The sequence below is a fragment of the Sinohyriopsis cumingii genome, unplaced genomic scaffold (genome assembly GCF_028554795.1).
Source record: "Sinohyriopsis cumingii isolate HCF-2022 unplaced genomic scaffold, ASM2855479v2 utg001110l, whole genome shotgun sequence".
Lineage (NCBI taxonomy): Eukaryota > Metazoa > Mollusca > Bivalvia > Unionida > Unionidae > Sinohyriopsis > Sinohyriopsis cumingii.
This window is the reverse complement of record NW_028315961.1, coordinates 1,055,964-1,069,594: the sequence shown is the minus strand read 5'-3', so window position 1 is coordinate 1,069,594 and position 13,631 is coordinate 1,055,964. Positions and strand designations below refer to the sequence as shown.

The following is a 13,631-nucleotide window of genomic DNA, read 5'->3' as shown; positions in this document are numbered from 1 at the left end:
ATGTCAGTAAAATAATAAATCAAGCAACAAATCAAAAACTAGTGGAATTATCTGAAGAAGCAGAAAAAATATAACTGCAAATTTAATAGCAGGAAGTGGTCTTCGTGTCAAACGACGATAAGTTAGATCACCATTTAAAAAAATGGGTAATTATAATAAAATGTTCAAGCGTATATCCAACCCAGCATTTGACATGGATGCACCGGTCCTCAAATATGAATCAGTATGTGATTATCAACTTTATTCCTATGACATAAGACAACCAAATCAGCGGGGGAGAATCAAATTACAGATTCAGGATACAAGTATATATTTCTTGCCAGCTGAGGCGTTTATTGAAGTAGAGGGTGAACATGTAACGAATGTTGCGGCTAATACTCCATATGATGCCAGTTTGCGAGTTGGTTTTGTCAACAACGGGATTATGGCACTGTTTGATAATGCCACTTTCATGATTGATGGAAAAAATATTGAATCAGTTCAGAAGGATGTCGATATTGCTACAACAGTAATTGGTCTAGTGAGATATTCTGATGATTACACAAAATCAGCCGGTCCAACAATGATGTTTGCTAAGGATATTACTGAGAACGCTGATCATGTTCAATATACTAAAATACGGACAGCACAGGGTACTGAAGCCGATCCACAACCAGTTGATTTTGAACATGAACCTAGACCAGCTGCAGCTTTTGATATCATGGGAAAAGTTAATACAACTTACAACTTAAAATTTGCAACATGCCGAGCAGCATTGTCGGGAAATAATAGAAATTTTTCATGTGCAATTCCACTGTCTCACATCTTTGGATTTTGCAGAAATGTTAGAAAGGTCATCTTTGGAGCTAAACACACAGTTGTGCTCGTAAGAAAAGGTGATGATAATGATGCAACCTGGTGAGGGAATGGTGTTGCTGATGCTGGTAAAGTAAATATAACGAAACTTTCATTGTGGATGCCAGTAATGATTCTATCTATTGCTGAAGAACAAAAATTACTCTCCTTTACGGATCAAGGCAGTAAATCATTGCTATCACGGTTAACAGTAACCACAGATTCTGATCAAAGTACTGTTCGAGATGTATTTAATTGGCATATAGCATCACAACAGGGTGTTTCTGCGCCACGACATAGTTTTATTGCGCTGCAGCATACTAATCGGATGGGTAGTCAGGAACGTTCACATATGATATTTGACAAATTTCAGGTTAATGAAGTTTCTTTGCGGATAAATGGACATAAGAACCAGCTGAAGATATATTGTTAAATTTTGATCAAAATCATGTAGCGTGTGCATATCATCGTTTGATGTCATTTATGGGACGTGATCAAAACGTGGATACTGGGCTGCAAATATCACAGTTAGATTTTACAAATCTGTATCCGATTTATTACTTTTTGATGGAGCATCTTGATTTACCCAAGCAACCTGTCGTTGATATACACTTTCGAGCTCGTGTTAATGACCTGCCAGGTGGTGGTGCCACCTCCAGAGAAATCGCGGCTATACTCGGCGACAAAGCAATGTTACTTGAAGGTGGTAGTGGTCGAATGAGAGTCGTTGATGCACCAGTGGAAAATCTTTAATCACCATTTGATAAAAAAAACCTTCAGTCAAATTCAGCAAAAAAACTGTGGAATGAAAATATCACTAAAGCGAGATCAGATCACGGGTGGTCAAAATAAATGTCATTATCAGAACGTCAACTTAAAAATTTCAACAATGCTAAACAATCAAAGACAGGCATCAAACCTAATCTCTCTGCGGGGGCGATTAAAGACTCAATTAAAACAGGTGGTATTTTTCCACTTCTCACAGCTATTCCAGCATTAATTGTAACAGCCGCACCTGCCGTAGCAAAAGCAGCTGCATTAGGTTCTGTTGGAACCACTGCTGGAATGGCATTAAGGAAAGCAACAGGGCGAGGATTATTGAAAAGAGGGACCGGATTAAGATTACCAGGATATCGTTGGGGAAGAGGTCTGAGACTTCCAGGAACACTTCGTTAATTATTCCATCGTCAAATTTTGATTTACTTGATGCTCCTAAACAACTAAAAATTAAAAACTTCAGAGGTGTTTTTATGCGAGATCAATTGCCGGACCGACCAAGCAGCGGTGAAACGGGTATCATTAATCTCGATGATAATTCAGGACCCGATAGTCATTGGGTATCATACGCGGTTGATTCACGTGGAATCGTTTATTTTGATTCGTACGGGTTAGCTGCACCTCGTGAGTTTATCAAGTATGTCGTGCCACTTCACACAGCGGTTTGGTATTCAACGCTACCAACACAAACAATGACGGATCCACCAATACGCGTTAGTAAAGCAATTAATGTACTCGACGCTATATCAAAGTCTTCCACGGCACCTCATAGTCGTGCATGATTTTGCAAGTAACCGCTTCGTTTTGAACGGATCTTAAATTATAGTGGTTGATATTTACGGAAGATCTTCTTCTACCGGTAAGAAAAAAAGAGATGATATTCATTTGTCGAAGTACGCGACTAAAGATGAACTCGCTGATATTATGAACCTGGCTGGAGCTGACCGAGATGAAGTTGTTGTTTTTCAGGACCTATACAGAAAACTAAAAACTAGCAACATCAAATGGAATGATATAGTTCGACGAGTACTCGGTGCGGTCACGGATAACATCCCTGTGTTTATTGACGGTGGTAGAATCAGGAATTCAAGAATATTGTTTACAACCATCAGAGATGAAATTGCAAAAAGTGTTGTTAATCGCTTAAAAAATACTTGTGACATAATGACAGGTGAACTCAGCATAAACGGAAACAAGATAACAGTGTTAAGAGATCCAACATCCGACGAAGATGCCGCGATGAAAAAATATGTTGACATTAACTACAATACAATAGATGGTAAATTATCCACGTTGTGGGCCGAGTTTGATGTGCACATAAGCGCTTTTGGAAGATTTCGAAGAAATTTTCAAAAAAACGATGAATCCATAGATAAATTCTATGGCACTCTGCACACCGTTGACATAAAACTTTCTGATATAAAAACTAACCTAGAGCAACTAAAAAAAAACCACTAAAAGATGTCATAAGTGGAATTCCTGATATCGTTAACAAAATTAGTCTGATTAAAATTTCAGCCGGAATAACTCCCGGGCATATTACCAACATCGTATGCACAGTATCATCGGGATTCGTAACATGGTCACAGCAAAACTTTCTGATATAAAAACTAACCTAGAGCAACTAAAAAACCCACTAAAAGATGTCATAAGTGGAATTCCTGATATCGTTAACAAAATTAGTCTGATTAAAATTTCAGCCGGAATAACTCCCGGGCATATTACCAACATCGTATGCACAGTATCATCGGGATTCGCAACATGGTCACAGCAAAATAAAACTAGTAAATATACCGCAACAGTCACTGGCGTATACAGGCTGTCTGTGTTCAGTGCTGTGAAATTCGAGATTTTCACAACGTATCCATGGCGTCTTTCCACCGACAAGTTTTCTGGAGTTATGTCTATCATATTAAATAAAGGAAGCGAAGAAATGTTTATTCTGGAAGCAGCTGATAAGAAATTAACCACAACATCTTTCTGGTGGTGTTTTGTAGACTTTGTAGCTGAAACACCTCAATTGGTTACTGTATAAAATATAATGAGTACCTCAATCAACGTTGCATACCAGGCACAATCAAGCACGTGAATGGCAAACGAACTTAAAAAATCGAGTCGAACAATACACGGTCAAAATAAAGAAATATCGACGACGGCTAGTTTTCGTCGACGTAATCGTTTATTCAGTATCCGCTGTTGTTGTGTTCACCGATGTATTATTATCAACGATAACAATGATGGCGCCAGTAGCAGTAACAATTTGAATTTCAGCTACAACATCAATTGCAGGTGTGCTCAATATCATTGCAACAAAAAAAAAAAAAGAAATATGCACGTGCATAATGAAAAATTATCTGATTACATATTAAAGTTGCACACGGCGACGGTAGCATACTCGAAGTTATCTTCGTTGTTATCAACAGGTCTTACCGATGGAATTATATCTGATTTTGAGTTTACAGAAATGATTAAAATATACAACTGTGCTGGTATTAAAGGCACAAATATATTAAATAATGACAACTTCAGTAGAGCTACTTCAACAGATCATGACAAACACAACTCCACCAAAAACAGCGATGATCTCATTAAGTTGGACTAATCTTGAATTTAATGTCGGTTTTCCAACTGCGATTCCAGCAAAAGAAATCACACTGGCAGAATTACGAGTATATTACAGTTGGCCAAATATCAGATCGAAATCATTTAATGGTACACCAGCAAATAATTTGCTTTTATTTGCTAATAAAAATAAAGATGATGGAACACCTGACTGGAACGTTATTGGGATACCCAATGGCAGTTATGAGATTGAAGAGATCGATGAAGAATTTGCACATAGAATAAAATCAATAACCAGAAAAGAAGCAAAAATATCAATTAAAGTTCATGAGCTGTCTTCTGCGGTTGAGATACATTCTCCTTATTACGCCGTTGGTATTTATCAATCATCGATAAGATCTGTACTAGGTTGGCCTGATATTGCGCCAGAATATCATAGACCACCAGAACCACGTCGGGATGATTTTATCACAGATGAAAAGAAATTTATAACGACTCCTAAATACCGAAATTTATCTCCATGGAATGGAACCCGTGAATATAAGGTTTATACTTTTAGTGGTGAAATAAGATATTTGAAGGTTTATGAAATGTATTCCGGCCCTATTAATTCTGAGGTCAAACAATCAAGCTACAATATACAAAATTTGTTTTTGTTGTTATCGCAACATTATAATGATGATATAAAACAACAGATCATTGAGTCAATAAAACATTTAAATCAATTGGAATCAGATTATAATTATGTTAATGAAACTTTCATTAAGGAAGTATGTAATCGTGCAGAAGTAGAGCTTGCTGCTCGTACTCTTTCTTTTCCCCGCTCTAGAAAGCTATTTAGCAGTTATTATAGAATAACAGAAAAGGAATATGATGGGGAAGGCGATTTTATATTTAAAGTACCAACATTTAAAAAAGATGAGCTAAAAAAAGTTATTGATATAAATTTTCCTAAAATGATTGAATAATGTAGAAAAATAGCCCTACCTCCGCTTGTTCTCAAACATGACAATGCTCCATACGGCGGCGGCAGACATATTTCACCACAAATCGTCATTATAACATCAACGATCGCATTTAATCTCGTTTGTGATGTGATCGATGGCAGCTATCAAATAGATCTTGGAAAGTCAAATCAGGCTCAACAAAGATATATTTTATACATGTTCACACTACAAGTTTCCTCTGGGTATTTGCTCGTGCAAGTACCAACCAATCCTGTATATCTGCACTGTCATAATAATATGTTATCGTGAATAAATTTTAAGTTCACAGACCACCTCGGAGGCTTAATTGACCTGCGGGGAGAGGAATTAATTGTGAATCTGTATGTTAAATCGTAGATTTTTCAGAAATATTTTAGTCTGAAATATTTTATTATTGTTTGGGTAATGGTACTCAAAATCGTGTAAATCAATCAGTTTGTTAATTTTGACGGGGTAAATGGTACTCAAAATCTTGTAAATCAATCAGATTGTTTGTTTTGATGGGGTAAATGGTACTCAGAGTCGTGTAAATCAATTAGATTGTTGATTTTGATGGGGTAAATGATACTCTAAATCGTAAATCAATCAGATTTGCAATAATTAGTATAATCTGAAATATTTTATTCTTAAATAGTTATTATAATCTGAAATATTTTATTCAGAAATATTTTATTTATTCAGAAATTGATGGGGTAAATGGTACTCAAAATCATGAAAATCAATGAGTTTGTTAATTTTGACGGGGTAAATGTTACTCAAAATCGTGTAAATCAATCAGTTTGTTGATTTTGATGGGGTGGTTGGTACTTAAAATTGTGCACATTAATCAGTTTACAATAATTATTATAATCTGAAATATTTTATTGTGAAATAATTATTATAATCTGAAATATTTTATTCAGAAATATTTTATTTATTAAGAAATTGACGGGGTAAATGATACTCAAAATTAACAAAATCAGTTTGTTAATTTTGACGGGGTAAATGGTACTCAAAATTAACAAAATCAATCAGTTATTTAATTTTGACGGGTAAATGGTACTCAAAATCATGTAAATCAATCAGTTTGTTGATTTTGATGGGGTGGATGGTACTCAAAATCATGCAAATCAATCAGTTTGTTAATTCTGATGGGGTAGTTGGTACTCAAATCGATCAGATTTTATGATAAATAAAAAATGCTTCAGAATATAAAAAAATACTTCAGAATAAATAAAAAATATATATTTCAGAATAAATATATCTTAAAATAAATTTTACCAAAAATAAACAGTAGCATGATGAGCGGTTATCAATTTCATGGGTTCCTGCACTGGCCTGTGTGTCTCCATGGGATCCTTTGTTTGAGACTTTTGTCTTCATTTGACACCTTTCTTATGGCATTTTCTCGGCATCCCATCATCGTTTCTTTTAGCCAAACTTTCTTTCTGAGTGGTTTTCTTTTATGGGTACCTATGCGACTTAGAGCTTATACATCCACGCTGCTGTTTATTTTGGGCGCGTCATAGACATATCTCCGACGAATTTCCTAACCGGAACGAAATGTTAGAATATTAAGAAGACTGCCCATGCGCCAATTTCATGTACACCCCCAGGAGAAAACCCGGGGTTGCAAAAACGCACTCACACCACTCACGCTTCGTGGTTTTCGTAGTGTGAGATGTACACGGGCTGTACCCTACCATCGGTACCGTCGACAATATGCCCGTTACGACATTCGAACCGCTGACCACTTGACTGAGAATCAGCTGCGCTACTAACTTCACTATTGCTCTAATCTGCTTGTATATGTTTCAGAAGATATTATATAGTTAGCCATTCGCTGAAGAAATGAGTATTGGGTATTTTTCCCCGAATACAACTGATTTTTAGTTCTGAACACAGAGATACGCAATATAAAACACATTTCTGCTTAACAAGTCAGATTTAAAAATTTAGTTATTTTTCGGGATAATATATGTACCTGAAAACGATTCGAAAAACGTTCTGGCTACTTGCTGTTTGTTTTATTAATTACTATTGCAGAAGACAATACAGATGAAACAGGAAAACCGAACGAATTTAATAAAATAAGAATACTGTTTCTTAAAGTATATTGTTTGTGCTAAATAAAACGATTACATACCATAATGACAGTCATTGATATAAAATAAGGGAGATAACTGATACTCTTCCTGTAAGACAACGGAAGATAACTGGTATTCTTCCCTTTCGCCAGCTCTAGACAAATCGAAATTAAATAAGTACGGTTTGTCGAACTCAACTGACTTTAGAAATACACAGAAAAAATATTATTTAATAGTTTATATTTATGTACAACAATTTTCCGCTTACGTAGAGTGCTTATCGCAAACATGTCTGCAGATCCGTGACATGGTCAAAGGGAAGTAACTCAATTACATAAGTATGCTCAACTGAGTTATCTCCCTTCTTCAGGCAAGTAGTATACAAGTACAATACAGACCCCCCAAAAATTAAATATTAAATAAATAGTAAATATAATTCGAGGTAATTACTTACTGGCTTGACGATTTATCTCCATTATTCATGTTGGAAGATGATTCTTTGCCCATATTTTTTAGAGAAAGCGGATTTGATTATATTTTCCGCGACAGAATATATTGAAAACCTTTCAATATCAAAATATTTGCCAGCTGCATACATAAATTAAATATTCTCTCTTCACCTGTCTCAAAATTTATAGATAAAACTGCTTTGGCACTCTTATTATTAAGGCAGTGTTTCCAAATCTACAATTCTGACTTTGCATGACAACCCTCAGATTAGATAAATAATTATGGATTTTTATACCATCGATATGATCAATCACAAAACCATGGTTGATCACTCTGAAGAATCACTCGTATGCGAATCGGTGACAGTAATATCTTTTCTTCTCAGCAGTAAACATTAGATAACCATGATTATTAACAGTACCAACTGGTCTCTTCAACCAACAGTGTCTTATCACACCATCACGATTTGATTCGTAGTTTGTCATTGTAGGATGCTTTATAAACTCATTCATATTTTGCTCCATTTATATAATAATAGTATTTGTTTAAATCATAATTTGCCTGAAAACTTATTTAGATAGTCACTGTCATTATTTTTTTATCCTAATATCTTTTAAGCTCACGATATTTTTTCCGCCACAATCTACACACAACTGTGTTTTTCCCCGTACTCGGACACCACATCGCAGACACGGTATTGGGCATAGACTTCCACAGTGAATGCTCTGTAAGTGTTGTCTGCAGAATTCGTTTTTACAGGATTTGTTACAAGGAGTTAATGAACCGATCATCAACCATTTGCATTGATTCATTATGTATAGTATTTTTTATTTAAATACTTGTTTGAAATATAATATGAATGAGTTCGATAGATTATCAAAAATCAAGCCCTGGAAAACATATAAATTTAATCTCAACAGAATATTATTCAGCAGAATATCTTCCGACCTACCGATGCAAGATCTAGTTGATCTGAAAAATAAAGACTTGATTAATAAGATTCACGGCGCCATGAAAGAATTTCACACAAATGGTGCATCTCATGTTTGGGCAACGTTCAAGATTATACGCAACTGTGTCATCAATGCTACGATGAATGACGAATGAGCCGCAACTATCATTAACTACATTGATAATCGCAAATATCTTTTCAGAATAAAATTTGTCATGCTAACAGAAACAGGTAATTGGATTCTCCATGACAGATATGATCCTGTACACAAGGGTGAAAAAACTATCGTACTAAGTAAAAATTCCAAACCAGGTCTATTGACTGGCATCGACAAACTGTATTATGAGCGAGTGTATCCTGTAACAGCAGTTATTTATGGAATCTATCCGATAATGAAAACCCCAGTGTTGATTATCTGAACCCGATGAAAGTTTCAAAAATAAACTGTGTGGCTGAACGAGGAACATAATCTTTTACCGTTTTGATTTGTGGAAACGGTCTAACGGATTAAAGATGTAAAATAATAAATGTGGGGAGAAATGGTTAAAGATACCGGGGAGTCTATCAAAGATGTGGCTGAGTTAGGATAGAAACTAAAATTCCCAATAACCGTAGTGACGATAACTGGAGAAATATTATATGAATCAAAATACAAATCAAAAGGAGCTTCAGTTAAAATTATTGATCATAACACGCATGCATGGACCAGCGCAGTAACAGTAGTTTCCATGAAATCGAACTGTTAAATACTATCGCGGAGACATGTTTGATGTTATCAACGAAATAAGTAAAAACGATCCTGTATCAGTATGGTTATTTCCGAGTTCTAATGACGAATCATGTATGGAAGAAAAAAATAAATTTTATCAGTTTGTATGACCTAATGGCATTATTTATCAAAAAGATCTTCTCCACGAGAAAATGAAAAATCTTGCAGCTCATTTTGCTAGAAAGAAAAATTTGTGGAAACCAACTAGATTTGATTTTCTCAATGATATAGTATCCAGTTGTGTCGAATATGGACATGGTGGATTATGGATTACTAAATACAATCACAGAGATGTTATTTCGGTTGATATGGTTGCATGTTATCCTGGAAGTTAACTCGGGATGGGAGATTGTTCTGTATACTCGATAAGATTCAGTCATCTGATGCACGAAATGACACGAGTATCGATAAATAGACAATTACCGGAGTTTGACCTGACTGGATTCGCTTGTATCGAGTCATTCGAGTTTGCTAAAGGACTTCATCCAATTTGTTATGTTTGGCTTGGAAAACATTTTTCAGAAAAAATGTGGTTACCAATATTACTGTTACGATATATGCTTGATTGTGCGATGTTAATATCGTTGATTGTAAACAAAGCAATTATATCATGTCGGAAACAAACCGAAGTTTGGTTACCGCAACAAAAACAGTATTCTGATCATGAAAACCCGGATAAAACAGATTAAGAGAACAAAATTACAAAAGATCTTGGCAGAAAAATAATTGGCAAGTTCACTCAAGGAGGATCATATGATCATAAACGCCATTGTACAAGATTGATCATGAAAGATACTGAGTTAGATTTTATAATCGCTGATACAATGAAAAGAAATAGTTTATAAATTGAGAAACAGCTTTCTTGCCAAATGGAAATAAATTAAGTATAATTGTGAGCTGTATGGATGGTGAGTCACCGCAGTTTACTCATTTAAGATCATCAATGCTCGCATATGTTTCGATAAATCTATTATCGATGATAAATAAGGTTTCTAAATTTGCTGTCAGAGTTTCTACGGATTCGTTTTATATCAGTAAAAAAATATTTAGGATTGCTAGGGTTCATGGAGAATAAAAAAAGAAAACATACTCGATTATTCCAAATCCTCGTATGTTACAATTAAAGATATTTATTGTAAAAAAATCAAACATTAAAGCTATCTTCTGGACCATCGGTGTACGATCCAATAACTAGAAATAAAACGGTTTATCTGAACAGACCGGGAGTTCTGGTTAGACAACTCGATCTATCAAATTATTTCAGAACTCAGATATGATTGTTTTAATGCCTACACACAGACTCGCGTGAGAGATGAAACAACGAGGAGTGCAGTTGTGTACCTATCACAGCTTCTTCGGATGGAAGGGTCATTCATGGACTTCTTCGAGGATGGGAGAGAAATATATTCCAAGTGGAGAAAGTACCAGTGGTAACGAGGTTGCCATTTTGAGACAATCTTAATAATGATCTCCAGCACCCATTATTGACTATTAGAAACACCCAACTATGTTCAATAACCAAAACAAACAATTATGTACATCTTTGGGGTATTTATATTGGTGTATACAAAGGAAATTATTATTTTGATTGTTATAATAATAATAAGCAAAACAAACTTTACTTTAAGCGATTTTGATCCGAATTACCAATTTTGGGCGCAATCCATGTAATGACATCACTCAGTCATACAGTGAGTTCAAATTGATTTTACTCAATTGGACAGGTATAATAAATCATGAATCGGTCAGAACTTAAAAGAGTGAGATTATGATTATGAGAATCCAGAATGTGTATTTACATATTTTCAGTAGAAATCTATTTTTATGTGTTTAAAAGTAAATAAAAATATAGCAGACATAGAAAACAAGGGAAAAGCTGCCAAATCAAGTATGGCCAATTGACTTCATTACACAAATGGAGCAATAAATATGCAAATAATTCTTATAAAAACCACCAAAATGAAATTTTATGTTGCTTTTCGTAACATTACTCAAGCAGACACGTATCATAGTACCTTTATTTTCAAGAGTTGTTGGATAAATAATATGTGTATTTCAGTGTATTTAAGACTTTTGTGTATTTCTAGTAAACTCTCTCTCTAGTGATGCCCCCAGTTGCTACATTCACCTCCTTCTGCCAATTTCTGTCCTTTTATTAGTTCTTAATAGGTTCATTATAGTGTATTTGATATTTTTGGGCCATGTTTTATGTGAGTTATCAAAGGAGTGGTGTACTGGGATATAGTTTTGTGGGCAACATACTAGGAAGATTAATGTTTGCACACAAATAGTACATTATTGACTGTTGTGTATGTACAATGGTTTTCAACCTCATTGAAATTCTTAATTCATTGTTCCTTACACAAAGAAGATTGAGTTTTATTCCTTAGTATGATAAGAAATACCTCATTAATTTATTTAAGAAGAACAGTGACTTTCTAAACATCTTTCTTTCAGAAATTATTATCAGATATATGCTGTAACATATTCTTGCATGTTTCGTAGTCACTGTTTTTCCAGAATCGGAAAGAAAGTATGGTTGGGTGTGTAATGTTATTGATTATCTCTTATTGCCAATTTGTTGCTAGACATGATTTTTTGGGTTAGATTATTATTACATTGTTGTCATAGTATTTGAGTTGATTTGCCAGAAGGCAGACTTCTTATGATTATTCAGTTGATTCTAAACTGTCATTAAACAACTGGCTACATTGTTGCAAACAGACAAACATCTGAATGGGTTTTTGAAAGCTGCTGAGCAGAATTTGACCAAATTTGGTAGTTGTTTGAATGCATTTTATTATCCTAAAAATTCTTCTGATCTGCCATAAAATATTGCTGAAGATACAAACCTTTATCAAGTTCTTTTATAACCAGTTGACAAAAATTGTTTGTACTTGTGTACAACTAAAAACACCTGTCTCATTCAGAAATGTATACGTCCAGTACTTACAGAATAGTTAATTTTCAGTTCCAAAAGTTGATGTATATGCTCAATTTTTAGAACTAAATTTGGCTATGATTAAATTCAATTTATTTTAATCATATCAATGAGGTATCACAGATTTATTTTAATATCAAGTTGTTGAATTAGTGCCATTTTGTGACAAAATGTGGAACTTTTTCAGGAGATGTATATGAAAACTTCGATATGAAATGGAAAAGCACAAATGCAGACTGTGAATTTGAGAACTCAAGACAAACAAGGACAGAAACCTCAGATGTGAATGTTTATGAAAATCCTGGAGCTGATGCAAAAAACATTCCTCAAGTAGGTAGACAGTGTTTTGACATGGATTTTTTATTAAACAATTTAGTCGTCTGTTAGATAATACAGCCATAAAACTACTGAAAATGACAATTTTTCCACATAGTTAAAATGGGTGAATTGTGTGACTTTACCTATCTTTCCATGTATATCTTAATTTGTGATATATTTTTACTGTTATAACTCCTGCTTATTTGAGGAGAAAAACAAAATCTCAAGTGTTGATGTCTCAACAATGTCTTGAATTATGTCAAACAACTTTTATTCCATTCATAAAATATAATTACTCTGACAACACAATTGCATCAGTAACTCAATGGGGCTAGTATCATTGCTTATAATTTACATATAACTCATACATGTGCTATGTAATAATACAAGGGAGGATACATCTCTTCTCTCATACAATCTATTTGAGAATCAACCTGATATTTCAACCTTTACTTTGCATATGTAATAAATGATACCAGTGTTTACCTTAGGTAGTAAGCTTTTCATGTTTGACATAGTACCAAACCTTCAAGGAATGTCAGACCATATTTCCATGTTACCAGTCAACATAGTTGTGACAGTGCCCACTTAATATGCAAGTAAAGCACGCACAATAGAAAACTGCCCTTGCATTTCTGGACAGAAAATGACATACTGTGCCTTATAACAACCTGATTTTCAGCCAACCAATATAGGTGCTGTATTACTGCTAATATGCTTTAAGCAGGTATGATCATTGCTATGTTGAGTGATGGCATGGGAAATGGTCTGGCATTCCCTAAAGGTTTGATATTGTGTCAAACTTTGTATAGGCAATAAAAATGTTGAATGCCTAAGCTAAGTATTGGTATCAAATTTATTACGCTATGCAAAGTGTAGCTTGAAATATCAGCATTGATTCTGATATAGGTCATGCGAGAACAGAGTGAAGTGTCCTGCCTTATATTACCAACATGCAGGCAGAACTGTGTATAAC

General features: G+C 34.5%; 1 protein-coding gene across 1 annotated transcript in view; it reads left to right on the top strand.

Annotated features, from left to right (window-relative positions):
* The window catches only part of LOC149772830 (nephrin-like), a 130,656-nt gene that overhangs the window by 101,643 nt on the left and 15,382 nt on the right, over window positions 1-13,631 (top strand). The window contains exon 14 of the mRNA XM_089947230.1: window positions 12,525-12,667. Within this exon, the coding sequence (XP_089803356.1) occupies window positions 12,525-12,667 (143 nt within the window). The remainder of the gene's footprint in view (window positions 1-12,524; window positions 12,668-13,631) is intronic.